Source organism: Trematomus bernacchii, unplaced genomic scaffold, assembly GCF_902827165.1.
Source record: "Trematomus bernacchii unplaced genomic scaffold, fTreBer1.1, whole genome shotgun sequence".
In the NCBI taxonomy this organism is placed as follows: domain Eukaryota; kingdom Metazoa; phylum Chordata; class Actinopteri; order Perciformes; family Nototheniidae; genus Trematomus; species Trematomus bernacchii.
The window spans coordinates 7,576,204-7,603,733 of record NW_022988066.1 but is presented as its reverse complement, the minus strand read 5'-3'; the positions used below and the strand labels follow the sequence as shown (position 1 = coordinate 7,603,733).

The 27,530-nt window shown below is 41.0% G+C and overlaps 2 protein-coding genes across 4 annotated transcripts; one reads left to right on the top strand and one right to left on the bottom strand.

Moving 5' to 3' along the window:
* Positions 1-261: 261 nt before the first annotated feature.
* Positions 262-11,565, bottom strand: crmp1 (collapsin response mediator protein 1). Of its 2 annotated transcripts, none has more exons than XM_034120326.1 (14): positions 11,197-11,565; positions 9,254-9,342; positions 8,906-9,090; positions 8,612-8,776; positions 8,014-8,075; positions 7,821-7,901; positions 6,652-6,720; positions 5,913-6,033; positions 5,620-5,776; positions 3,985-4,126; positions 3,446-3,616; positions 2,156-2,335; positions 1,737-1,902; positions 262-1,551 (listed from the first exon to the last, which is right to left on the bottom strand). In XM_034120326.1, the coding sequence occupies exons 1-14, from the start codon at positions 11,545-11,547 to the stop codon at positions 1,460-1,462; spliced, it is 2,031 nt and encodes a 676-aa protein (XP_033976217.1). In that variant the 5' UTR covers positions 11,548-11,565; the 3' UTR covers positions 262-1,459. The 2 variants fall into 2 exon arrangements, with proteins under 2 accessions (XP_033976217.1, XP_033976218.1); XM_034120327.1 differs by lacking the exon at positions 11,197-11,565 and adding an exon at positions 10,320-10,442.
* Positions 11,566-15,939: 4,374 nt separating this feature from the next.
* wfs1a (Wolfram syndrome 1a (wolframin)) lies at positions 15,940-27,317 on the top strand. 2 transcript variants are annotated; one of them, XM_034120816.1, is made up of 12 exons: positions 15,940-16,051; positions 16,562-17,128; positions 18,649-18,728; positions 19,924-20,068; positions 20,146-20,319; positions 20,691-20,771; positions 20,854-20,996; positions 21,100-21,225; positions 21,385-21,630; positions 22,215-22,493; positions 22,743-22,906; positions 23,073-27,317. In XM_034120816.1, the coding sequence occupies exons 2-12, from the start codon at positions 16,567-16,569 to the stop codon at positions 24,250-24,252; spliced, it is 3,180 nt and encodes a 1,059-aa protein (XP_033976707.1). In that variant the 5' UTR covers positions 15,940-16,051; positions 16,562-16,566; the 3' UTR covers positions 24,253-27,317. The 2 variants fall into 2 exon arrangements, with proteins under 2 accessions (XP_033976707.1, XP_033976708.1); XM_034120817.1 differs by lacking the exon at positions 15,940-16,051 and having other exon boundaries at positions 16,567-17,128; positions 21,103-21,225.
* The last annotated feature ends 213 nt before the right edge of the window (positions 27,318-27,530 follow it).

Below are 27,530 nucleotides of genomic sequence, written 5' to 3'. Positions count from 1 at the left end.
TCCCTGTAGATTTGATTTTATATAGAGTAAATTATTTTTATTCTGTTGTACTATATATACAAATTGTTCCTGAGGACTAACGCAATTAATGTGCAACCTTTAAGTCACCTGATTACCCTTTAAACTAACTGAAGCCCTTGCAAAACAGACATCATTTATAAGCGCACACTTGTTGTGACAGCTACATTCAGCAAACAGAGACAGACCTGTGACACATATATAAATCATGTTAAGTTGGCAGTAAACTCAGACATGTTTTTGACAACAGTCAGGTCTTTATTGATCATGAGTGGTTCCATTGGAGACACCATACACAAGCAAAACAAAGAATAAGCGGCATAGAAACACTTAATGTACCTAGAAAACATCCAGAATCAATCAAATAAAAATAAAAAGCAGCTTAAAACGATTCAAAGTGAAGTATTATATAGCAGGGATGGGAGCTGAAGTCCTTTTTGCAGCAGTGAATTGAGCATGTCATCGCAATTTCTGGCATGAGGGATTGGGAGAACGCTATCACACACATCATAAAGTCTTTACAGTGAAACCTATTATGTAGGAACAGCCGGCTAGAAATTCATTTTGCAGTGCACAGCTGGTTTTGTATTTGTTTCAACTGCTGTCACACTTCACAAGACAGTATTGATACATTTGCATATAGTATTTGATGGTGAAGAGGAAGTTGCATTGCTTTCATCAAAGTTCACAGTAATGTTGACATTTATGAACCTAGTAACAGCTGGCTCTATCCACAGTGGGTGTCATTACGTATTCAAAGCATACATTTACCATTATAAGAATATGCCTGTGCTCTCTTGATTACATTGTTAGTGTTCCTCCATTGCAACAATAAACCACAAGTAGTGCAACATCTAAGGACGTGTTCATGCAATCTGTATAATAGATCCTGTGGAGACACATTAAAACAAGTATTGCCAAGATGCTGAAAAACAGGTGCAGGAGATGCTGTGTTATTTCTGAAGCTGTCCACCAGATGGGTGGAAGGGAGCACCATGAGTGAGCAGACCCACACCGTTTGAGACGTAGGATGTGAGGAAGAATGAGGAGGAAGTCATGCTCACGGGAAAAAGAGTTAACAACAGTTTGACATTACACTGGGTTCACATTTGGGTGCTTGGAGGGGGTCCGAGAACTGATCTGTGTGTGTGTGTATGAGTGCCAGATTGTGAGCCCATGAGTTTTTGAATGACTTGGTTGATTGTAAATCACATTCTAAGGTTAATTGAAGTATCATGTGCTTCTTCTCTGCGACCATTTACTCAAGGCAAACTGATACAAATCATAATGGTCTAATACGAGTGTGTCACCATTGTACCAAAAAGTACAACGGTATTCATTCATGTCAGTATGCTCACACTCTCAGTCATACACACACACACACACACACACACACACACACACACACACACTCAAGAGGTGAAACCCCAGAACAACCACTTTAACCAAGGCTGGTGATATTGGAGCGACCACCAGGGGGTGCTACAATGCGTTGGCCAGACCTACGAGGGACGATGTCATCAATCTGAGACCCTGGAAAACAAAGACAAAATGATATGTTAGATTTGTTTACTTCAGTAAATAAATCTATTCATTTTGGAACTTAAAAATGAAGGCTCACATATTGCTCCATTTAAAATATTAAAAGCATCATAGGTAGGCATACAGGTACTGGATTGGATTAAGAAAAATAGTATAAAATATAAAATGTTTGTTACCTGATAGGCTGAAGTTGGACTGGTGGAGATTGCGTATTGGTGGTGGTTGGTGAGAAGTGGGTGAATTTCTGGCTGAAGGAGAAGGAGTAATATATGTTTGGGTAGGAACCACATCATATACGGGGCCATCGTACAACCCACGAATAACGCCCTGCTGATTCTTTGCCTAGAAAAACACACAGACAAACACATGTTAGCTGACATGTTAGTCACTCTTCAAAAAACAAAAAAGCCTGTACAGTCACATTGCCAATTAGTATTTTATTTTTATGTATTTGATATGTATTGTTTAAAGTCATATTGAAGAAAAAAACGATGGTGCAACTATAATGACTGGATGTTGACCACCCATTTAATCTTTTACTGGAAAATCTTTTAACCTTTTGAAGAATTGCTTTAATATGATGTATGTACTGCACCTGGTTCCTGACTTTAATGCGCTGGTAAACGTAGTCTGGGAAGTGCTTGCGGGGAATAAATCGACCGGTGCCTTGCTGGGCCTGCACCTTGCCTTCCTCATAAACAACTCGTCCGTGACTCAACACCAGCGCTGGACCCCCACGGCACTCCATACCCTCAAATATGTTGTATTCTGAAGCCTGTGTGGAGAGGAATAAACATACTGTAAGCATCACGATAAAATTGGAAAAGAGCAGATGAACAAGGGAGAGCTTTTCATTTCCTCCTCAGTACATTGATACTCTGCGCTGTCTCGGCCCCACGGGCTATTTTTGCAATCATTATTACAGGAGGCTTACTATATGCCATGAAATGCAGCAGTGGAGAAGATTGAGGATGAATAAGTGAAAGGCTTGGGAATATACAGTAGGAGGAGCGACTACAGGGGGATGGGTAGAGAGATGCTAGCTCAAAATGGGTGAGGGGTGAATGGGGATTATAACCTAAAGCCGGCACCAGTCTGGATTAGGGCTTTTGACAGTGGCAGAGCAGACTGAATATATTAAACACTGTCTAACATCGTCACTGTATGTTGTCCCATTGCTCAAGGCAAATGTCCATCTCAAAGACCATGTTGCTAAGTTAAGTTGCATCGTTTTGTCGTAAATAAAAAAAGCAAAGGCTCGGTTCACCTAAATTGCAAATACACAACAACAACAACAATGTATGTATTTAGCTTTCCAGCCATCTGTGCATGCATATACCTTACACCTTCACTCAGCCTCACTGTTAAGAGCTTTCCCTGGTTCTACTGCCTATTGAAGACATTTCAAACCATTGTTAAAATGATCAAATGTTTTTTGTGATTTTTAGGGAAACCGACACTTTTGAACCCAATTAGAATGTAAGCTTTCCTTAAACATTTTATATATGCTTTTTGATCAGGGGTTTGGTATCCAATGCATGTATTGTATTATTCTGATAGGACATCATACTACTCACAGTAATGTCAGGCTTGACTGAATTTTATATTCCAACTTCACCTCCTGTGATCCGTCCCTTGGTTTTCATCCTATTTCACACTCTGCCATCTCCCATACAGTGTGAACCCCTCTCTCCTACAGCCTCTCTCCTGCCTTTGTCCTTCAAGTCCTTCTGCTCCCTCAACTGATGCAGTATTTAGAGTGGTATTTTGTATTAAGATCACAAAGCATCCGTTGCATTATTCTGTTATCCCTTGTATTCAATTCAACAATGTATCCTTTCTCTTTTAACTAATGTCCTTATCCTGTTATTGTTATTGCTCTCACCGACTGCTGGAGTTTTGCAGTGATTGTTTTGGTGCTGTTTGGGTCCCAGATGACAATATCTGCGTCAGAGCCCACCGCTATCCGCCCTTTGCGAGGGTACAGGTTGAAGATTTTCGCAGCGTTGGTAGATGTGACTGCCACAAACTGGTTTTCATCCATTTTTCCCATGGCCTTAAAGAGAGAGAGAAGTAAATGTTTAGAGTTGGAGACACGCACGCACGCACGCACGCACGCACGCACGCACGCACGCACGCACGCACGCACGCACGCACGCACGCACGCACGCACGCACGCACGCACGCACGCACGCACGCACGCACGCACGCACGCACGCACGCAACGCACGCCACGCACGCACGCACGCACGCACGCACGCACGCTACGCACGCACGCACGTCACGCACACCACACACACACACACACACACACACACACACACACACACACACACACACACACACACACACAACACACACACACACACACACACACACACACACACACACACACACACACACACACACTTCCTCATCGCTCACCACGGCCTTGTCCCAGACGAAACCCATTCTCTCCTCCACTCCGTTTGTCCCCTCTGGGATCAGAGTGAAGTCATCTTTACCAATTGCCTTCTGGGAAGTGCTGTACGCACAGTGAGCACTGCCCACCACCTGCAGGTCCCCACTGAATCAAAGCAGAGAAATAATATGACATGATCACATGTCAACTCAATACACAGTCAGTTCAACAGAACCTTGACCACGTAAAAAAAAATGTAACCTGTCAACTTGTATAGTTTTTACTGCAGAACTTTGTCTTGAACTTTTAAAGGCAGCTCAATCATCGGGATAAGGTGGTCAGTTAACATGCATTTGGCTGCAACAATCTGTTAAAAGCAATATTTACATTCAAGTAATCAAAATGAACATGAATGCTATTTTTATGCTCTTTAAGTTGGTGAGTTTAAGAATAAGTCATGTCGTGACAGAATAGCCAGGCAGCTGAACCAGTCCATAGAGCCTTAACCAGATCACATCGTAAATATACACTGTTATATTTAAAAAATACCTGTATTACCTTTCCCCCTTATATACAAGATGCTAAATTTGACTGTTTATAAGGTATGATTTGGGTAATTTCTCATCCAGGGCCTTCTAGTCATTTGTTAATTACAGTGATTACTTCATCATCCTGAGCTGAGGGATCATTATGACCATGAGAGTGCTTGTTATGGAAATAATGGGCCATACTGAAATATGGAAAAGAGTTGTTCTTTTGTTCGCCTTTCAGAAAAAAAAACTCAAAGTACACCCTGTCACTTTAGAAGCTCAAACACACAGCAGTATAGCAGCACTGGTGTGACAGCACAGACCCGCCTAGAGAAGCTGGGGTTGCAGAGGAAAGGGTGGAGAAGCAGAGGAAAGGAAGGAGGAAAAGTTAAGAGGATGAGGAGGAAGGCAGTTGGTAGCCAAGGCAACAGATGATGAAGGATTCTAGTTGCTGTGCTATTTATGGAATCAAGGACAGTCAAAAGTGTACAGCAGGATGTTCTGTGCATATGTGAGAGAACCAGGGTGGGTTTGGTCTGGGGCACTTTATCACTCTATAATACACATCAATTACAATGGGAAAATGGCTTTATGTAGTGATAGAAGTATACATATATTATTATACTCAATACATTAATGTATACATGTAATACTAAAAACGGCACTACAGTTAAAGTGGCTTGCAAACAATTATTAAGTCATTTATCCCTTATAAGTCTCTTCTACCGTTATCATACTGCTCCTCCTCTCCTCACACATACACCTTCACCTTCTCCCTCCTCTCCATCTGTTTTTCTTTCTCACTGAAGCTGGCTTGACATTAAGCATTACACTAGCAGTTGTCCTTGGCAGGAACATTACACTAATACCTGAGGCAAACAGCAAGACGTGGACCCTTTTCGAAGCTTATTTAATAATAATTATTTCACTTTTAGAGGTTGACATTAATTTAAACTATTGCCCTCGCTCTGCATTGAAATAAAAGTGTTTATTAGTCACGGTTTTGAAACATGAAATATACGCAGGGGACATACAGTATTTCAACAGGCTTAACAGAGCATTACCATTACACAGAGTCAAACCCTGGGTTATTGCATTTAAAGTTGTCTGAAAAGGTTTAAGACATACCAAGCCAGCAGTGTGTTGAGGTGGTCTGGGGTTGTGGGGTCAGGACTTAAAGGTGGAGATGTCACATAAGCAGCCGCTTTGGCCCAGTTCCTGCTCCAATAGTGAGAGCCATCAGTGACCAGACTGGCTGTAATTGGCTCCCCAAAAACTACATAACCTGGATGGGAAGAAAGAGACAGTGTGTCGGTCAGGATGTGAAAAGCAGATGTTCAATCAGGATGTATAAACACTGGAAAGAGTCCTTAAAATCAATTCAGACACATTGACTGAAATGGAAAGAAAGAGAGGCTGACCTTTCCTACGGGCCTGGGCAATAGTGTCAGCTGCACTCTTGCTCATCACCTTGGTGATGTAGATAGGACAGTTCACACAGTTACCAAGAGTGATGGCACGGAACACCGCCTCAGCCTCCAGCTGCATGTAAAGAAGTAAAGAAACATTAAAACCTATGAATGGATGGATGGATGGATGGATGGATGGATGGATGGATGGGATTGGATGGATGGATTGGGATGGATGGATGGATGGATGGATGGATGGATGGATGGATGGATGGATGGATGGATGGATGGATGGATGGATGGATGGATGGATGGATGGATGGATGGATGGATGGATGGATGGATATGGATGGATGGATGGATGGATGGATGGATGGATGGATGGATGGATGGATGGAGGATGGATGGATATGGATGGATGGATGGATGGATGGATGGATGGATGGATGGATATGGATGGATGGATGGATGGATGGATGGATGGATGGATGGATGGAGGATGGATGGATGGATGGATATGGATGGATGGATGGATGGATGGATGGATGGATGGATGGATGGATGGATGGATGGATGGGATGGATGGATGGATGGATATGGATGGATGGATGGATGGATGATGGATGGAGGATGGATGGATGGATGGATGGATGGATGGATGGATGGATGGATGGATGGATATGGATGGATGGATGGATGGATGGATGGGTGGATGGATGGACGGATGAGGGGAATAGGAGAGGGATATCACCTCTTCAGGACGACTCAGCGGATGGCCTTCGGGTCCGGTGATTCCCATTCCGAGGATTTTTTTCTGTTCCTAAAACACAATTTAATAAGATTTAATTCTGAGTATCTTCCTCCCACTGCAATAACTCTCAGCATGACATATAGTACTTGTCAAATCATGTTTTACCCACAACAACGCCTTTGCTGGTCTCCAATGGCTTTTAAAGTGAAAATATCATGGTCTGTCATGCCATCAAAGGGTGCATTGTAATCCTAGGATGCCAATTTCACTGTTGGGAGCTTGCACCTGTTGTGCTTCTGACAGCGCTGTCTGGAAAACAGCAAAATTGGAAAGATAACCAAACCTCCACCCCCTTACTGCTTGTCTTTTTCAATATGTGTTGGCTTCATTGCTTTCTCACAAGAAGGTTGGTGCTTCTTAAAGGTTGTTCATCACCCATCTCCCTGTTTTCATTACAATTACATTAACGAGTATGTTATCATTTATCATCGGAACTCCTATCATCAGTCATTACCCTCTTTAATCTTTAAATACATTATAGTTTCAACTTTAGGAGTCCCTTTAATTCAGACCATCATCTACATGATCATGACTACCACTTTAATCACTGCTGTCAGTACTATCAGCACCTTAGCTTTCAATTATCTTCAATCTTAATAACCATTACATCATCATCATTAGTATAATGACGCGCAAAAGCGGTGGTGCCCTTAAAAAACCTGTCACACTCAGCGGCTGCACCAGCAGCAATAATCCTCTCTCTCTCTCTCTCTCTCTCTCTCTCTCTCTCTCTCTCTCTCTCTCTCTCTCTCTCTCTCTCTCCTCCTCCCTCTCCTCTCATCTCTCTCATCTCTCTTCTCTCTCTCTCTCCTCTCCTCTCTTCCTCTCTCTCTCTCTCTCTCTCTCTCTCTCTCTCTCTCTCTCTCCCTCTCTATCTCTCTCTATCTATCTCTCTCTCTCTCTCTCTCTCTCTCTATGTGTGTCTGTGTATAGAGTTAAGAAGAATATCTCTCAACTGCAGTGTAGGTGGAAGAGAATATTAAGTCAGAAGATTGATCACTTTATATTGTTAGTAATGGGAGCTAAAGACTCACAGGTTATGACGGTGTTACCAGAGATATGGGTTGCCAGATAAGAGACCAAACTAGAGGAGGTAATGAGGCACTTACTTGAGCAATCAGGTCTCCATTTTCAGCATGAACTAAAACCACGGCACCCAGCTGCTTCAGGAAGGAGAAAGCCTCATACAGCTGTGGGAGAGTCCAAAGAACAAGCAAGCCATTAATACTCAATGGAGAAAAACAAGATATTGCTCATTAATGCAATATTAGTGATAATTGTAATCTGTGATTATGAACATACCTCAGAGTCTGTCATCTGATATGTATCCTTATAGGCCATGTACACTTGGAAGGAGTTGATACCTGGCAGTGGAAACGATGAATGTATTCATGACAAGAAGGTAATAAAGTAAAAATTAGCAAGAAGGATAAAAAAGAAAAATGTTTGAGTGTGGAAACATTTAGTATCATGATATGCACTAAATAGAATAGAGATAAATGTTAAATGTCAAGTTGCAAAAGTAGAGAAACTGATCCACAACCTAGTCTGAAGTACAAATAATCGAAGCTGTAAATTACAACTTTCAACTTTATTGCAGAAGGGGATCCCCCACACAGGCAGCTGCCTTGGCCAAGTTACTGGCGGCCCCATAAGAAAAGTGATTTGTTACTTAAAACAGATTACAAGAAGAATTGACACACCACCACCATGACAGCACCGCAGAGAACAATGGATTACTACTGCGCCTCCGCTATAAGAGGATTCAGCACTACAGTAGGCCATAATCTCTCCCTGTTGTTCAAGTGAAATGGGTCCAAAATAGGGATGAACATGAAACAAGAACTACAGCATTGACCACAGCTATAAAACAGCATGCAGTCATTACAAACGTATGTACCTTTCTCTTGCACCAGCAGCTCCAACTCATCTTTAACATTCTCATCCCACTGGGGGATGTCTACGTGCAGGGAGTAATCGCAACATGCCTTTTTATCCGCAGCCTCCTGCCAGCACTCAAACGCCTGCAGCAGACTCTCCCCGGGCTCCGGGGTTACATGGTCAACTGAAAGAAAAAAAGAGTCATAGGTTAAGATGTGAAGAGCGTACCTAATGTATTTCATCGCTTGAAAGATAATGTTGTAACAGTATTCACTGTGACTGTATATGTGTCTGTCTAAGCATCCACACTCACTGATCATGGTGGTGCCCCCAGCGAGTGCAGCCTTGGTGCCTTGGAGGAAATCATCAGCAGGCGGTGTTCCCAGGTATGGCTTCATCAGACAGGTGTTGGCATCTATCCCCCCCGGTATCACCATTCGGCCATTAGCCTCTATCACCTTGACACCCCCAGGTACAACCAGATTCTCCCCCACCTGCCTGCCAAGGACCAGACACATGAGACACAGGGGTGATTGTGGGTGAAATGGGTAGTGAAAAGGGAAATAAGAAAGTGAAATCATTATTGACTGCAAGATATTTATATATTCTGTAAAAATCCCTATTTGTATGCCTCCTTATTTAAATAACTCTTTATACTCACTTGATGAGTCCATTCTCAATGTATACATCTGCATAGAGAGACCGGTCATCATTGACCACCCGCCCTCCTTTGATCAACAGCCTTTCACTCTACAGGGGGAGAAGTACAGAGGGAGGGAAGGAGGGAGGGGAAGGTTTGGTTTAAATCAATCCTGACATTTTGATATATTGCACAATCAGTTGTGTAATCATTGACTTAACAACAATATAATGGATGGGGTGTAAATAAATACATAGCCACACAAGTGGGCGGTTTCTCATTATAGCTATCAGGGCTGTCTGCCTTCATCTTCAATTTGCTTCTGTGCAGGATGAGGTTTGACTGCTTATTTAGAGGCACCGTGTAAAACTAGCACATTTTTACCCAGACTTCCATGCGTCCACACACTCTACCACCATGAAGGCTGCCTGCCTGGCAACCACTTTAGGAGGATGTTACATCTCCATGGTAACCAATGATCCTATGGCTCAGTTGACAGCTGCTGACAGCTCGCTGAAGTTATCCAAAAATGATTATGCTTACAAAAGGACTAATTTGAATGCTGTGTATGAATCGATGTGTTGTTTCCTGTATTCCCCATGAAACTGAATGCTTAGTCAGTAGCATGCCTTTGGATTTATTTTGTGTTTTATAATAGGCCTACTTTGGAGAGGTTTAGAGGAGACTTTCTGCAGAATGCATGCTTTATTGTAGCTTAAAAGAATGCATCTTTGCACAAATCCAGTCTCAAACCTTTATGTTGTTTAACGCTAGTCATTGTTTCCTGCATGTGTGATCTGGATAGACCGTCACGTCAACCGAGTTAATCCCTCTGACAGGCGTCGAGATTACACAACAATGTCCAACCGTAAGAGAATACGTGCTCGATTAGACACACAGACATCCAGTAGAGAACTGTCACCTCTGTCTAGAGTTGGCTGTCTCACACTGGAGAGAGAGTAGAGAAATTCCTTCGGTTTTTGTCGCCTCACTAAGAATGTAATCCCTTCTCTGCCGGCATTGGGAGCAGGGATTTACAAGTGGAGAGCTTCTCCGGCCAACACACCGACCAGGCCGGGTCTCTTACCTTCAGATGGTGGATGCCGTTATTCTCATGGTAACTGGACCCAGACATGCCTTCCCCGTCGCTCTGCCCTCTGGCAGTCTATTTAGTAGCGGGTTGCAATGACTCAGGCGCCCTGTCCTACGATCTCCGCCCCTTCTAACCGAATGTGTGTTGGTTTTAGTTTCCGTGTGTGTAAAAGGGACAGTGGTGAATCCGCCGGCGTGCGGCTGCGTCAGGACGCGTGGAGCACGCACAGTGACAGGACAGGTGACCTTTCGGTGCATGCGCAAGTGAGGAAAGCCAGCTAATCCCGAACGGCACCGAGAAAGAAAGAGACTACTCCTGTCACACCCCTGCACGCGCTAACATAAACAGCTCACGTGAGAGCAGAACAACAGGATTGCGAGGGACGCTGTCTGGCGCTGTCCAGTTCAGCACCACACACTGAGGGGAGTTTCATTGTATCGAAATTATTTGCATCTGTTTGTAGATTTTTTATGAGCCATGTAGACGTAAACTAAAATGGCCAAACTGCAATGCAGCACAAACTTCATCAGTTATGCAAACTCGGGCATTTATCTCAAAATCACAATTTCCAAGGGGTTGTTCAAGTACAAATATTAAGGCGATAGTTTTGCAACACAACACATTTTGCCTTTTAAAAATAAGACATTCAAATCTATGCATCCAGTCGTTACAACTACACTCCATTGTTCTTTCTTTGAATAGTCCTGTCTCCATCAGCTGTAATATACAGTATAGGCGAGTTTTCTTACTGCACTTAATGAAAATCATATTTAACGTGAACCATGTTCATGCATAAAACAACGAGCACTATTTCCACCAAAAAGATAGACAGACAAAAGAAAAAGCCAAGGGGCATAATCCTCAATCCTACCTCCCCATTTGGGCTTTCCTTCCCCGATGAATATCTGACCTCCACACCTGCTTGTTGATCGTCCGTGTCGCCGGGAGAGTTGGTCAGTGACCCCTCCCGGGCCTCGCTGGACGTCTTGCCGACGGGATCACCAGCATCCAAAACCCTCTCCCGGCGCCCGCTTCTCGGGGTGCCGCTGCCTTTCCTCCCAACCGCGTAGTTATCGAAGTCTATAGTCTTGCTTTCAAACGCTCCCTCCACGGAGCTGAACATTCCGTAGGTTTTCCTTTGGATCGGCCCGGTGGGGATCGGCCCAGCCAGGTAGACCGGCAGCTCATCCTCCCGGTTCCACTGCCTCCTGCAGTCAGACATTGTTGCTTTCACGGCAGAGTCTCCCCCAAATGTGAAACGATTGAGACAAAAGCTTAGCTTGTTTTACCTCTAACTGGGTCACGGAGAGCCCCGCCTCTGAAGCATGCTCTGATGCTGTGAAGTGTGAAAAAGCAGCGCTCTACAGGCTGATGATGAAAATGGACAAACACAAACATAATGAACAACTGATATCAGGCCTCCAGATTAGAGAGTGGTGGTATGCAGTGGTGAAAAAGGTATTCAGATCTTAACCTGTGAAACAGTAGCAGCAACACAATGTAGATATATTCTGTTAAAAGTAAAAGTATTCCATTCAATATCATACTCAATTAAAAGTCTATGTAGGGGGAGACCAGGGACAGTTGCAACACTTTTTGGGCTTTTCCCCAATAAGTAAAAAAACATTTACAATAGGATAGCCATTTTGCTATATTATACATTATCAATATGTCAGCTACTGAAACAATCTATTTAAGATGTTTTTATGAAATAAGTACAGGTTGGAAAATGTATTTTTTTTTTAAAACTCAACTGTTACAACTGTCCTTGTGTACAGGGACAGTTGTAGCACATGCCAGGCACGGTTGTAACATGTTAATAACGGTTACCTTTTTTCACATTACATGACAACAAATAGGGAAAGCTGTCAAATTCTAAGGCAACAAGATTTGAATGGGGTTTCACTCACACATCCTCCAACAAACAATGAACAATGAACAGGATAACAGATAACACACAGCATCATCCTCTGTGAAGGATTAAACTGTTCTCTGAGAGGTGCTTCTACCTTAATTATGTAGACCTACCTCCTTTGAGCTGAGACCATAATATAAATCAGCTGCCTCCATCAGATAGTCTCTCAAAAGCATCTCCTGCTCTGTTGAGAACACCTTCTTTGGTGTCCAGTAGCCTACTCTTGGGGGTGTGTGTGATCCCTGACTCTCCAACCTCAGCCTCTTTGTATGGAACCGGTACAGGGTGACATGGCATATGTCCAGGGACTTTGCCACTTCCCTGAATGATTTGCCCTTCTCAACTTCATTTGAGGCCCTCTGCAGCAGAGCAAGTGGCACTCCCCTGTCTGTCTTCCTCTTTCTGACATTTGGCATACTGTAAACACACACACACACTTTAGGCCTACTGTACAGTATTTTATTCTGTTTATTTTTACAGGGACAATGCACACCAATCAACAATACAACTGTATGCTTGAATGAATAATTGATCATTCAAGCAAATGAGCCATCATTGTAAATGTGCCATGTTACAACCGTCCCGTTACAACCATCCCAGGACCACCAGTCTTGCTTTCACCCCCTGTGAACCTGCCTGATTGCTAGCTTGACCCATATTTAGCTAGTTATATTTGTAGCTTACAAAACAGTGATTCTAATAATACTAGTTTGGATTCCTAGACATTTGAAGTCAAGACAGTATCCAAAAAATACATCATATCATTTTAGTTAATATTTTACCTCAGAAACACACTTTTGCTGATATCTTACGCGAGAAATTCAAACGTGGCTCCTTTTTTTCTCAGCGATAATACCATCTAACTGCGCATGTGCAGAGTGAGTTTCATCACTCTAGCTAGTTTGTGATTGGAGATATTGAAGGTGTTACAACCGACCCGTGTTGCAACTGTCCCTGGTCTCCCTAATCAAAATATTCCTAAAGTACCAAAAATAAAAGTTCTCATTACGCAGAATGGCCCATTTTAGAATTTGTAGCATAACTTTGTTATTATTTTCGATGCAATCACTTTTTTCATTACTTGAAAGCACCTACCAAAGATGGAGCTGTTTATTTTTGCTCTATACACTGCCGAGTAATGTTCAATATCTTGTCAGTATGTATTAGTTGAGTTATATTTTGCAACTAAAACCTGAATCTGTAAAAGCTGTAAAGTGACTAAAGCTGTAAAATAATGTACAGCATTAGAAAGTACAATATGTGAATTGTAGAAAGTAAATGGAAATGCTCAAGTAAAAGTATACCTCAAAAGTGTGCAATGCTACTTTAAAACACAGTGTCAGTGTTATCTACTGTAGTTTAGTTAGCACTGATTTTAAAGAAAAGTGACCACAATTAAACATGCAGACAAATATAAGAAGTGTATGTCTCTCCACCCCTCTTTCCTGCCTTCCAATGTAAGGGCTGTGCGTAAGCAGATCACACTATCAGTGGATTAGCATGTGTCATCCTTTAACACACATCTGGAGGGAGAGATGGATTTTAAATGTGTCTGTGTGCTTTCAGGAGGACAGTCGGTCAACGTTTTGAATAAAGCCTTGAGGTGTAGAACAATTACAATCTTTCCATGACTTCTCATGACTCCACCGCAAGGGCTGGTCAAATGCATCTTGATAGACAGGTAAAAAGCCCCGGGGCTGGTGCTTTTATTTGCAATGGGCTGTAATCAGAGACCTATATGCTAGTGGGATGTTTCCTAATGCCAGCAGACAGTCTTGTTCCAGGCAAAAGAGAGTGAATGAGAAAGAGAAAAGCTACTATGGTGGACGATGTCCTTTTAGTAGGCTATATGAAACCTCAGCTACACAATGCCTTTTGGAGTGCACAATACTCATATTTAGACTCAGTTTTCTCAAAGCAGGCCTATAGCTTAGCATGTATTGTGATGATTATGTATAACATTAATAAGAATATTAGATGCAACTTTAAGTGTACATAGTATGTACCCCTTTCATGCATGAATTATGAAAACCTCAGTCAGGATTTTTTTACCAAGTGTTTTTATTGCCCTTGGGGCATGACAAACAAGATTTTAACTTTAGTTTCTTTTTATCTAGTTTTTTCAAATTTAGAAAAAAAACGTTTTATATGAGAGGACAGTATGCGTTAAAGTTTGAACTGCAGACATGTACATTTGGAAAAAATGATAAATAAAGATGTGCAAACTTAAAACTACATTATAATAACATAAGTATATTGATTTAAGGCCCAAAAAGATTTTGCAAATGAAGTATTTTCAAGAACAACAGTAGCAGTAACAGTATGAATTGTAGTTTAAATATAGCCAGTGATGCATGACGTCCACTTTAGTGGACAGGTGATTCATCATAATTTCCTGCAAACATAAAATCAATACTTTGACAATTTATGAATTATATGATTACTTAGTTGTTACTTGATGTCACCAACATTGTTATACCTGCAGGGGGCGCTTTCCATAAAATAATTGGCAAGATATCGACGAGTGATTCGGTCCATCTGGCTTTCTGTCGTCCATCTTGGTTTAGAGAAATGTATCATACACTTACACTGACTTTCCACTGACTGGCAGTGTATGGGATGATGCAATATGGTCCTAGTGTGCAACCATGCCATCAACACCCATGCATATACAAGAAAACACCTTTTGAAAAGCTGTCCACTGTAGCCTCTATGCGTGAAAGGGTTAATTACCATTTGTGTTAAACAAATATAATATGACAACAATATAATAAAACATTATCACTTTTTTCACCTGTAACGTGTTGTTGTATAAGGCCTCTGAAGCAGAAGTTAACGTTTTAAAAAAAAAAAAAATCTACATAGAATGTACATATTGATACTCATATTGACTAAACAAATGTACTGAACAACTAAGGGTTAGTTTGGTTAAATGCTTATTTGGCTATGTGAAAGTAACATAACACTTTATCATTTTATTTACTTGAATCTTGACAAATTAATTCCAATAAAACAAAGAGATGAGTATAAAGAAACGTTTCTAGGTTGGGTGAGTTAATGGAAGATACTGTATGTAAAAACATTTACTATCCATAGCATTGTAAGGACATAGGCCCCATTGTCAATGTAAATATGGTCTTTAAAAATAAACATTTTCATTTAGTAAAGCTAAAAGTGGTGTACATAATGTTGAAGCTTTTGGCTTTAAGCTACACTACTTTCTTTACAGGGCCACTGCCAGTCCTCCAGTGAAGCCTTAATATAAAGTGGAACCTACCTCTACTTGTCAGTAGTCACCGTTGTATTGTGGCCATATGGAATAAATGTCAGACTCAAGAGTAGGTCTAGAGCTTTTGACCCTTAACCCCATAATCCACTTCAATACTGCAAACGTTTTGTTGAAATACTATGGTCTTATATCTTATTCGACACCAATAACCCACTACTCGTTTTTTAAAGTTTTTAAAGAGAGCGGTGAGAAAACCTTCGAAGACACGACCGAAATTGTTAAAATGCCCCTCACAAGTTTACAAAGCAAGAAGCCAATACTAACCAATCAGGTGTGTTGGTCGTTTGACTGGCAGTTTTTTCACCCTATCAAGGACGAGACTATTTCAAGAGGGCAGGCCCTAAAGTTATGGTGTCGTTATGGACAAGACACATGAGAATTTCGCCCCTGCCAGTGTGCGTGTCTTGTTGCGCAGAGCTGTGTGGATTGCATGGAGCTCAGCATGGACTACAGATACAACTTTTAAATTCAGTCGGACAATTTACTTTTTATCCTGTGGACATCTGCTCACTAAGTGACCAAGTACGTGTTGTTTCTTTTTGTTTTAGTCAGTGCTGTCATGGCGCAGGTTTAGTGGCAAGAATGAACCTGACATGAGTTCCCGTACTGTATACTCGCACATGTACCATGTGATGCATGTGGCAAACTAATGTAACCCCTTAATATTTTAATTTCTAACGAAAGTGTCTGATCAACAGAATGTTGCTACTTACAATTGCCACTTTGTTTTGTTTAGTTGCATGTGTTGTTGCAACAGCGTTTCTATTATCCTATGTATTTCTTCTTTCACAATGTTGACACGGATTCACTCATGTTTCTATCCCTGTCAAAACTCCCTAAGGTGTCATGTTTTAGGTGCAAACTATTCAGAGGATGTTGTCCTCTCTGATAGGGAGCTCACAGTGTCAGGCCCACAGCTGTGTCTTCACTTACCACTCACTATTATAAATGACCTAGATTATTTTTGCTACAGTGTATGCTTGAAATTAGCTACATGATCATTTACTAACAACTTTTTTCTTTTAATTCCAGAAGATATGGAGAATGATGTCCTATCTACTGCTGTCAACACCCAGGGGGCATGCCCTATCCTGGATGGACCCTCTCTTCCCTCCCCCATCAATTCTCCTCCTGTAGTCTCCAATAACATCTCTGCTACTGCCTCTGACCTTGCAAAATCTTCATCCTCAAAAGAGACCACCTTAGAACCCAGTAAATTCTCCTCTCAAACATCCGCTCACACCATTTCTTCCCTTCCTTCTTTAGAGGGTTCAAAGCTATTAAGTCCCACTGTGCTCTCTGAACCTGCACCTAAACCCTCCTCTCCTCCTCCAAACAAAACTGCAAACTGCTCTGCTCCTGAAATCCCAAAAATGTCATCCCTTTCCAAACTCAAATCTGTCTCCTTCACATCTGCTACCATAGCTCTTAACACTCAAACAGATTCCTCTGACTCTTCCTCCCCTCCTGCTTCCACTGTGGATCCTGCAACTTCTTCCAGCGCTACTGTTAAACTCACCTTTGCCTCCATGGCCAAGCGGGTAATAATACAGGAAAGACTAAGGAAAGCCGAGGAGGATGAAAAGGATATAGAAGATGGTAAGAATGCCTTTGCTTTGAGTATTTGATTAAATGACACTCCTAAAAAGTTATCAAAGCAGAGTTAACCCGTCTTGGATAAACATCTATTTATCTTTACTTAGTCACCTTAATCTTGTTTTGTAAAGCAACTTGGGCTGCTTCTATGCATAACATGTGTCATACATAAACAGACATGAATACAGCAATTGCATTAAATTAAATAATGGTGTTTTTACTATCCAATGGCTCCATTTAATTCGACATCTACACTGTGTTGACTACTGGTTTTACTCAGTGACTGAAGTTATAGAGAGAGTAAGGGCCTCCACATATACATTACCTTCTCCTCTTTACTGTATGACTGGCAGGTTAAAAGTAGTCGGCATATGTACAAATACTTTGGCAGCGTCTTCCCTTTTGCCGTGCATGGAACACATGCCTTGGTGAACTTCTTTAGTAATGCTGATGGTTGGTTGATCTCCTATTTGGTCCAAATTGAAATATCTCAGCCACTATAAGATAAATTGGCATGAATGTCTGTGCTTATATTCTAAAGGATGAATCCTAGAAGTGTTTCCATGGTCCCTTTTTCTAGCACCAACAGCAGGTTGGCATTTTTGGCTTTTCATGATATCGACTGGTGTGTCATGACTTATGGTACAGACATCCATAGTGCCCAGACCATGAATTATAATGACTGGTGATCCCTTACCTTTTATTTGGCGCTTCTATGAGGTTTATATACTGTAAATATGGTTCTGAGAATATTTCATGCCATTTTTCAAAGTTTGGTAATCCTTTTATTGACCCAATTTCCCTGTACCGTATCATGTGAAAGCATGATAAGAGATCCATATGTTAGCATTGTCTTTGTGAATATGTTAGCTTGCTGACATTAGCATTTAGTTAAAAGCAGTGTTGTGCCTATGTAAAGATTCACATGCTAGTATTGGCTAGCCTTTTTGTTTTGTTGAAGACATCGAGTACTCACCTTTTGTAAGGACTTTTAAGGAACCAATTTACATTTTACAAGTAATGATACCTATAGGTTTATTTGTAACTGATTTGAATAATTACTCATTTAAACTCTGATGTTTTTATTCCCCCTGCTGGAAGTGAAACAAACTATTTCAGACATTTGAAATAGGAACACAGTCAAAGAGGATGAACCCTTGTGCTTAAAGGACACTGGATTGACAGAAGCAGTTATGAAACGCAATGCAATTTACAAGTAATGGTGTGACATAGTATCGATGAACAGTGTTGAAGGAGCTCTCGGGTCTTGTCACAGGATGTCTGCTCAGAAAGACAGATGTACCTATTTGCACATTGATCCTCTGACTTCTAGTTATTCTCATGTTACAAGATAAGTCACGGGGATTCATTTATCACTGGCCGTTAACATATAGTTTACAAATCAGCACTGTGTCCCACTGCTCTTTCATTACAGGCACTCTCTGATACAAGTTTGTCAGTGACAGTTTTATGTAATCCATTGATTGAGAGAGTCGTTTTTGATCCCCTCTGTTCACCTCCAGATGACGAACCAGAGGAAGATTTGTCTTTGGAGCAGTTGGAAGAGAAGGCCACTGCGGGTGATGCCAGAGCCCAGACCCGGGTGAGTTAAATCCCCCAGACTGGCACTTGGCATTGTTTTCAGTCCTGCTGGTTGCCTCAGTCTGGTTGTGAGCATGTGTCTATTTTTGTCCACTTGGAAGATGATTCCATGCTTTTCATATGATACACCAAAACACTTTCGGACATACAAATCATTATGAACACTTTTACAGTGTATTGCAGTACTGCACTGAATTTGTAAATATTAAAATATGCACTGGTGCTGGCAGCAGAAAAAGGGGGGGCTTGAGGTGGAAGATGAGCCTTTACATTTAATACCCACTAGCTCTGAAAGGGTACATTCCTTGTGGCTTCTTACAGTATGTGGCTTAATCTTTCCTGTGCTACATGTCATGTATTTTCAAATACCAATAACCTAAATAACCACAGGGTGTGTGTGTGTAAGGGAACATGTCAAAATGTGTGCCCAGACCAAGACAGTACATGGATGTACATACATTAAGGAACAGATAAGATGATCCAACGCTGTCTCCTATACTATAATAGACAAGCTGTGCATTATGTAAGACATGCTATGCGAACATACACAGTACATTAAAGTAAGGTATATTTACAGTATGAGAGAAGCGCGACTACATTGTCAATTTGATATTTCACATATATATTTAATGAGCATTACTGAGGGGAACCTGAGATCCAAAATGTGAAAATGACTGCTCTATTGTAGTTATTGTGCACATGACATTACCCACTTGACATGACATTAAAGAACTTGGAAACCTGAAATGCGTTCTAATAAATCAGGTTTTTGAGATGATAGGCTTGTTGTATCTAACACAGACAGAAATATATTCATGTGGTTTCACATGATCTCGTCCCCCTATAAACAAGCACATTTAATGATAACTGTGAGAGAAGAAAGTTATGAAATGACAGTTAAGATTAGAAAACAGTCACTTGATATGCCTCTGGGGCCCTGCCTCCCCCAGGCTGTTTGCCATTGACAAACATTGACACTGATGGCCACAGCGACAGGGAATTATGGGTTGTTTAGTCATCTGTTGTGTTACATGTACTTCACTTTGAACTTTCAGATTGTCACCATTTTCTACCAAAGAAATACAAATAGTGTGCCTTGAGTATCATGCAAACTAATGGCTGACTTTGTGTGACTGTACTTAGATAAAGTTAGATCAAGCCCCCACCCTAATATCATCTCCCCGTCTGTATTTCAGCTGGCTCAGCACTACTTGCTTCTTTCTGAAGATAAGGACACAGAACTAAATAGTCGTCTGGCTGTTAATTGGCTGATTAAAGCAGCTAAACAGGGAAGAAAAGGTGCATCAAGGGCACTGCAGCGCTGTTGGATCCAGAGAAAAGGTACCTTTACAAAATACAATAAACTGTAATTGTGTTTATAGTTTCTTAACTGTTCTTTGTCTGTCATCCTCTACTAGGAATCACCCCAGAAAATGAGGTGGACGTGCGCAAGTTGGCAACAGAGAGTAGGTTTGAGCTGGCTGTGCGTAAAGCAGCCATGATGATGTACTGGAAACTGAATCCCGAGAGGAAGGAAAAGGTGGCTGTGTCTGAGATGCTGGAAAATGTCGGACAGGTCAATGCAGTGCCAGGTGGGATGAATATCGAACTGTAATACAAAATAAAAAAGATTATAACGATGAAGGGTTATACCTAACCTGCAAATATATTTTATTTGTTTGACATTTCTTAAACAACATGCCTATACACAGAATTAAAGTCATGTGGACAAAGACTACATCAACACCATATCGAGCCTTTTATGAATTTTGACAACAATCCAGCCTTACGGACTGCTCAGATTGCAGTAGCATCTTGTAATGATAGCTTCCATTGGGTCAAGTATATCACATATTCCCCTTTATCATTTCAGTATTTGCAGCTGTCATGTTGAAGAATATCACATTACATGCAGGCCTCCAGGAAAATATTTTTAACTGTTGTTGTGGTCATTCTTTAACAGTAGGTGGCACTGCAAGCAGGAATCCTGTCCCAACCTCAGGCCAGACCCTGAAAGTATTGGAGAGCATGGTCAACAATAAGTGTAAGTATGCGGACAGAGGACACACACAAACCAAGAATATAATACATTTGCTTTTATAACCGCTTCCTTTCTGTGGTCTTAGCTTCTCAGATGGTCGACCTGGATGACTTTGTAGAGATGACTAAAAAGTATGCACAAGGTATTGTCCCCTCTACATCTCAAACTGACAGCCAGGTCGAGGCCAAGACTGAAAGCCCGTATACGCCTAATGACAGAAGAGAGGAGGTGAAAGACCACATCAGCAAAAATAAAAAGTTATGTGTCATCATAGAGACACACAGGTGACATTATATGTTTAATTGTAACTATTCTGATATTGTGTTTAAAGCAGAAAGCTGAGCTGGTACCATCGACATGCAAGAAGGCCTATAAACGATCTTGGAGTTTTGGCCGAAGTGGGATGATGGACAATGGGGGAATGCAAAAAGCCATGGACATGAAATCACGCTTAATGGTAATCATAGCTAGTGTAACAATTCATTCTATACTGCTTAAAGTATCCTTCATTACCTTTTGTTGTGGATGTTTTATGCTTGTTGACTTAATTGTCTTTCCTGGTTCTTGAATGATAATGTCTCTGGTCTCTCTGTATATTTGTTTTTCCTCACTTCAGATTCTGCAGTACCCGCTGCATGCCATCATTGAGATGAAACAGCACCTGGTGGACTGGGCGTCTCGGGCCGGTGTCCAGTGGCTGAGCACAGCCATCCCCACGCAACACGTCAACGCTCTTATTTTTTTTTTCATCATCAGCAACCTGACAGTTGACTTGTTTGCTTTTGTCATCCCCTTACTCGTCTTTTACCTGTCCTTCATCTCTATGATCATCTGCACATTGCGTGTTTTCCAAAGCAGCAAGGTGATTTCTTTTTATTGCAAAAAGCATTCTTGTTCTACATGTTTTCTGTTCTGTCAAGTAGATTATGTTGGAAGTTTTCCTTTTTGTCAACGCCTCTTTTACCAACTATGCCAGTGGGAAACTCATTAAGTAGAGTCATACAGTCATTTTTTTAAGTGTCAAAAATCACACCAATATTCTAATAAATCTGACCTGTTGCAATAACATGAAATCGAAATGTGCAGTTTTGGTGGTACTGCTTTATGGATATTAAAAAATCTTATTTTTAACTCAAAGTATTCATGGGGACACGCCCAGGGGCATAAAGATTTAGAGCCCCCCATGGCTGTAATCCAAAGATTTCACTTGAAGAGACACATACCAAATATTAAGAGATGCCAAATGCAAAGAAACGTAAATAACACACACAAAACAACTTCAAGTACACACTTAATGAGTAAAAAGAGGCACTTAACAAATACAAAGAGACACAACAACAAAAGTAGTTTGTGCCCAAATGCCCAATGTCCCATATTCCTCCTATAACTTTTAGCAATGTCTTTTTTTTCTTTGGCCTATCATTGTTCTTCCATTTTCTGTCACAGACTTGGGAGAACTTCAGAGCCCTGACATCTCTTCTGACACGTTTTGAACCCAGCCTGGATGTGGAGCAAGCAGAGACCAACTTTGGCTGGAACAACCTTGAACCATACCTCTACTTTATTGTGTCCGTTTTCCTCGTCATTTTCTCCTTCCCTGTTGCTGATAAGGGCTGGATCCCCTGTTCTGAACTCTCCACTGTGGCCATATTCTTCACTGCCATCAGCTACAAGAGCCTCAGCCCCACTGCTGCGACGTATGCACGCCGGGCAATGGTCATAGAGGTTAGCCAACACTGGCACAACATTATGATCAGAAACACAGTTTTGCACGTTTTATCCTATTAACATAAAATCACACGGGTATATTCACCAATATTACTACCAGTTACACTTCAACACAGAATAAAGCAAGTTAGTAGTTTGTCGATTTTCGAACTTCAAAGAAACCCTTAGTATTGTTTTGTGTGAATTCTCAAGTTTTTAAAGTTTAGCTTGAACTAAATCAAGTTTTTGTTTGTACTTTTAATCCAGGTCGCATCGTCTTTGTGCTGCCTGACCCAGTTCCTGCCAGAGAAAATGACAGTGCTCCGTTTGCTGGGGCGCACCGTTGCCACACTGCCACTAGGGGAGTCAGTGGTGCTGAAGCTCAGTCTCCCCTGCCTGCTGTATGTTTACCTGTTCTATCTGTTTTTCAGGTAAGTAGGAGCAAAGTGCTCTATTGGATGTTTGTTTAATAACAGTTCAAATACTGGATTGTGTCAATGGGCTTTAAAGTCCAGTCCAAGTCTTTTTTTAATTATTATTTTTACCCTTTGAAAATATATATTTATTTTCTCCTCTTTCCCTTTGTTCCACCTTCAGCATGGCCAGGATGCGTGGTTTCAGAGGGACGTACTGCTTCCTGGTTCCATACCTTGTGTGCTTCATGTGGTGTGAGTTCTCTGTGGTGCTCCTCCAGAGTTCCTCTGCCGTGGGTCTAATGCGCACCTGTGTGGCCTACTTCCTCTTCCTGTTTGCCCTGCCTGTTTTGGCTTTTGGCCTCGCTGCCATGCTCTTAATCCAGGTCTTCAAGTGGTTCCTGGAGCTGGAACTGATGAAGGTGATTGTGACCCTGGTGGTTTGTGCCATCCCCGTCACCCTACGGCTGTGGACACGGTTCAGCATGTCTATTCTGGATGTCTTCCACTCACTGACCCACCGCGGCCCAGTCAAACTCATCTTACTCTGTATCTCCATGGTGATCCTGTTCTTCTCTATCTATGTGTATCATGCAGAGGGACAGAAAGTGTACAATTCCACACTGACTTGGAGAAAGTACAGTCAGGTGTGCGGGCCACCTGCCTGGGAATTGAAAGGCAAGGCCCAAACGCAGCTCTTCTGTAGCCACCTGCATGGCCACAGAGTCACCTGGATAGGCCGTTTTAAGCATGTCCGGGTGGCTGATACGGATAACGGGGCACAGTCGGTCATCAACATGTTGCCAGTGTTCTTAGGAGACTGGCTGCGCTGCTTATATGGAGAGAAGTATCCCAAATGTGAACCAAAGAATGATACAGTTGCAAACCTAACGGCTGCCAATTTGGATGCATCTGCTACCTTTTCACTGCCCATATTGCTCGGTACACAAGAAGAGGAAGAGATGTGTGAGATTAAGGCTCTGGCCAAGCACACCTGCCACATCAAGCGCTTTGACAGCCACCTCTTTGCGGTGACAGTAGGGATGATCGGGGATGCAATTGTGGAAGACCCAGCCAGGGATATAGTCCTAATAGCCAGCCATGAGTTCAAACAAGTTCTGCTGAACATAAATCCTGGTAATATGGTGGAGTTCAGCACCAAGTTGGACGGAAATCTAGGAGACAAAGCTCCTTCCTTCGAGTTGAAGGCAATTCGCTGTCTGGACTGTGTTTCGTCTCTGCTGACTGGAGGCAGGCAGGTGAAGATAGAAGGGGACTGGAGACGCACCACAATGAGAGCCTTGAAGTTTGCCTTTGATTTTTTCTTTTCTCCCTTCCTGTCAGCAAAAATCAACACATCATAAGTAAGTCAACACGACAGTCAAGCTAAAGTATTAAGGATTCACTTACATCTCTTCAGGAAACTATGCTCTTCTTTTTTTTTGCATTGTGATCATGTTACTTATGTAACTTGTGGTAATGTTTACAATTTGATCCTACATGGATCTACAGTTCATGTTTACGTATTGCTTTTTTAACAATGTAATAGTTATCGTAACTTTAACGTTTTTTATGGTAGTGCATGAGTTTACAAATATTTCACTTCTATGGTTCACATACCTTAAAAGCAGTCAATAACGGTCAGTTATCAGCTTTGGGTTTAGACTTCTGTCACACTTGCTTTAATCCTGTTAAACCCAGGGACAAAAAAAAGTATTCTTTTCTTTTTTTTTATCCAACATTAAAGTATGACCTTGTAAATTCACGTTTCAATTTCCAGTATTGTTTTACATTGGATACAAATCTGTAATTTGAAGGTGCCAGATTGTATGCAAAGAAGCTTTTGTTAAGTGCTGATTTCTACTAAAGATACGGTACACTTGTTGAGAATCAAAGATCAGAGTGAAATGTATCTTTGATAAAGCAATATTGTTGCTGCTTTTAAGGAATGTCTTACTCATATTAGGAATATGTTTGCATGTACAGTATGTGTGTGATGTAAATGTCCATCTGGCTATTTATTTATGTAGGTTGTGTGACATATTATTTATTCTTGGGTCTGTTAGCAAAACATTATCTGGCTCTGTTGTCTTAAAAGTTTCTGGTCTTAATCTTATTTTGAATTGATGATCAGATTGTCCTGTGCCTTAAGCTACAATGTGCATTCAATTTCAACTTAAAAACTTAAAACATTGACCTTGTTTTTTCTTCACGTTTGCAGTGAGGCTGTATATAAACCCACAAACTTGTCAAAGTATGCAGCTGTAGTCTCAGTTTCATGGTTTGTATTTCATACCCAACAACAAAATGCCACAGCTAAGATGTCAAGGGTGAAGCGACTGAATTCACCGGTAGGTGAAACTTCTTAAAGTAAATTATTTTTTGGGTGGTTAATCCGACTGTAGACATACCAAAAAAACATTGAACAGAGTTCATTCCGTAGAAATAGAGGGCCAGTAGTGTGAATATTTGAAATTACTTGTTTTGCTATATAGTACAGAGTGCCTTTACATTATCCTGGTGTTGCGATAATAAAAAAAACGAATAAATTGCCTCAGATTTAAAATATGCAACGTTGCCTCACTATATAAATAGAAGTATTAAGTATGTCTTTATTGCTTGAGCAAATTATTCGACTTAATTAAACAGATTAAATATTTTTGAGCTGTACATTTCAAATCATCAGAAAAGCTAAAGTCTAATCAAAGCTAAAGATGTGGCTGTTTTTCATATGATTATCATTAAATACTTGCAATGCATAAAAAGCCATATATATGAACAGTATTAAACTGTAACCTCAATTCACCTTTTGAATGAAAATCATTGATTTCGGGCCTGTATACTGTGAATATGAGTGCCTTCTTTATTCAGTAATGGAGCTTATGGGAGCGTGCAATATAATAAAGTGCTTGTCTTTCAAACAAAACTTCCACACGGATGCTTTTTTCAGGTTCATAGTCTGAAAGCATTTCATTGATGAAAAAATAAAATGTCCAATGAATATATACACAAAGACATAAAACGATCCAATACATTACTTTGTCAGATTTAATGTTATTTTATTAATGCACATTCCTTTCATTCACCTCATTTGAGTCGTGTTTTTTTCATGTTAGACGTTTCTTTTTAAAAGTATGATAGATATACACGCTAGTAGCATAATGGCAACATGCAGCTGCTGTGCTCCTGAACACAAACCCTTTCACACATTGCATGTGGTGATGATGGTGATGATGGTTCTGATGTGATTACAGCTGACTTGCTCTAAACTACCGCTCACCAGAGGAGGACTGAGAGTTGGACCTAATATAATGCCTCAGGTGGCCTGTCGTGTCATTGTGGATTTTGTTGTGTTTTACACTTTGTTAAACCAATCAGAGCAAGACCGCTTCTGCGTTCAACAACACTGGAGGACAGTGAAGACCAAAACATAGCAGCAGAACATAAATATCTGGGACTTTGAAACAAAAGGAGGAGAGTAGTGAGGAGAGAGCAAACAATCAAAACATACTAACACTTTCCTTCTTTTCTCTGAGACTAAGGTTTACACCTTGAAACTGTGGTTTATCCATCAGTACTGGAAAGTGCAACCTTCACCTCTGCACTGATTTTCTAATTCCCCCTGGGCCAAGGCCACTTGAGAACAATGCACTTCACTGTAAACAATCAAATATTGACCAAGTCACAGAATTTAGTCCAACACAGACATCGCCTTAATGCTTTACATCCTAAGCTATCCTCTTCAGAGTTGCATGTGGCACTGTGTGGTATATGGTATAATAACATTACCAATCTGTTACATGATCATTTCACAAGACATGGTTTGAATGCTAAAGTAATTTTTCGCAATGTACATAACCTATTGCACTGATGACAACCTTTGACCTTCAAATACACTGGACACAAACTCACTCATCAAAACGTTGATTAGTTAAATCAGGAGCCTCATCTAAAAACAAATGTGCCTTGATTCCATCCTTTCTTTGATTCCAAGAGACCTCTTACAAATCTGCTGATGCCCATTTTAAATGAGCATAACACTCAGCATAAATTCAACAATTGTCTATTTTAGAAGGAATCACAAATCAGACTCACTTCGACACACACACTGTCGCTCTCATTTTCTGTAATTTACAGCACAGGTACTGTATGTAGGCAAGAATGGGACGTTAATCAAAACTAACATGGGCTTTATATACACAACAAAACCGTGAGTGTTGGTTTGTGCACAATTCAACCCTAGCTGGCCACAGCCAGAAATACCTTTCTATGTACTGCTACAAGAAGAAGCCCCTTCATCGAGTCTTTAACAGAAATAGTGCAACTCTGCAATCCTTCTATACATTGGATCCCTGGTTTATATGCAGTGTACTAACTAGACAAAAAATGCATCCTTTAGCTGTCTGGATCCAACATTGGTTCCACCTTAAAAAAAGAACATTGAATATTTACAGCTAAGAGTAAATATAGTGTATACCTGTAGAAGAAGAGCCAATATCTTAAAGCAGGAATACTGCTGCACTGTGTTTTTGTTAGTGCTATTATTGCAAAGTGGATATGGCAAAAATGATGGGGCATTTATGAATTATATCTCCAAGAGCACTGCTCTAAAAGGAGAGGTTCGGTTGCTGTTGTCACCCGA

What these genes read in the sequence shown, in the direction of transcription:
- crmp1 (XM_034120326.1), bottom strand. Translation starts at nt 11,547, where the DNA reads ATGTCTGACTGCAGGAGGCAGTGGAACCGGGAGGATGAGCTGCCGGTC. An exon ending in GCTGCTGGTGCAAGAGAAAG is followed by an intron (nt 8,076 to 8,611) that starts GTACATACGTTT and finishes TTCCACTGCCAG; the next exon opens with GTATCAACTCCTTCCAAGTG. An exon ending in GTCCAACTTCAGCCTATCAG is followed by an intron (nt 1,552 to 1,736) that starts GTAACAAACATT and finishes TTTGTTTTCCAG; the next exon opens with GGTCTCAGATTGATGACATC.
- wfs1a (XM_034120816.1), top strand. Translation starts at nt 16,567, where the DNA reads ATGGAGAATGATGTCCTATCTACTGCTGTCAACACCCAGGGGGCATGC. An exon ending in ACAGGTCAATGCAGTGCCAG is followed by an intron (nt 20,320 to 20,690) that starts GTGGGATGAATA and finishes ATTCTTTAACAG; the next exon opens with TAGGTGGCACTGCAAGCAGG. An exon ending in GAGCATGGTCAACAATAAGT is followed by an intron (nt 20,772 to 20,853) that starts GTAAGTATGCGG and finishes CTGTGGTCTTAG; the next exon opens with CTTCTCAGATGGTCGACCTG.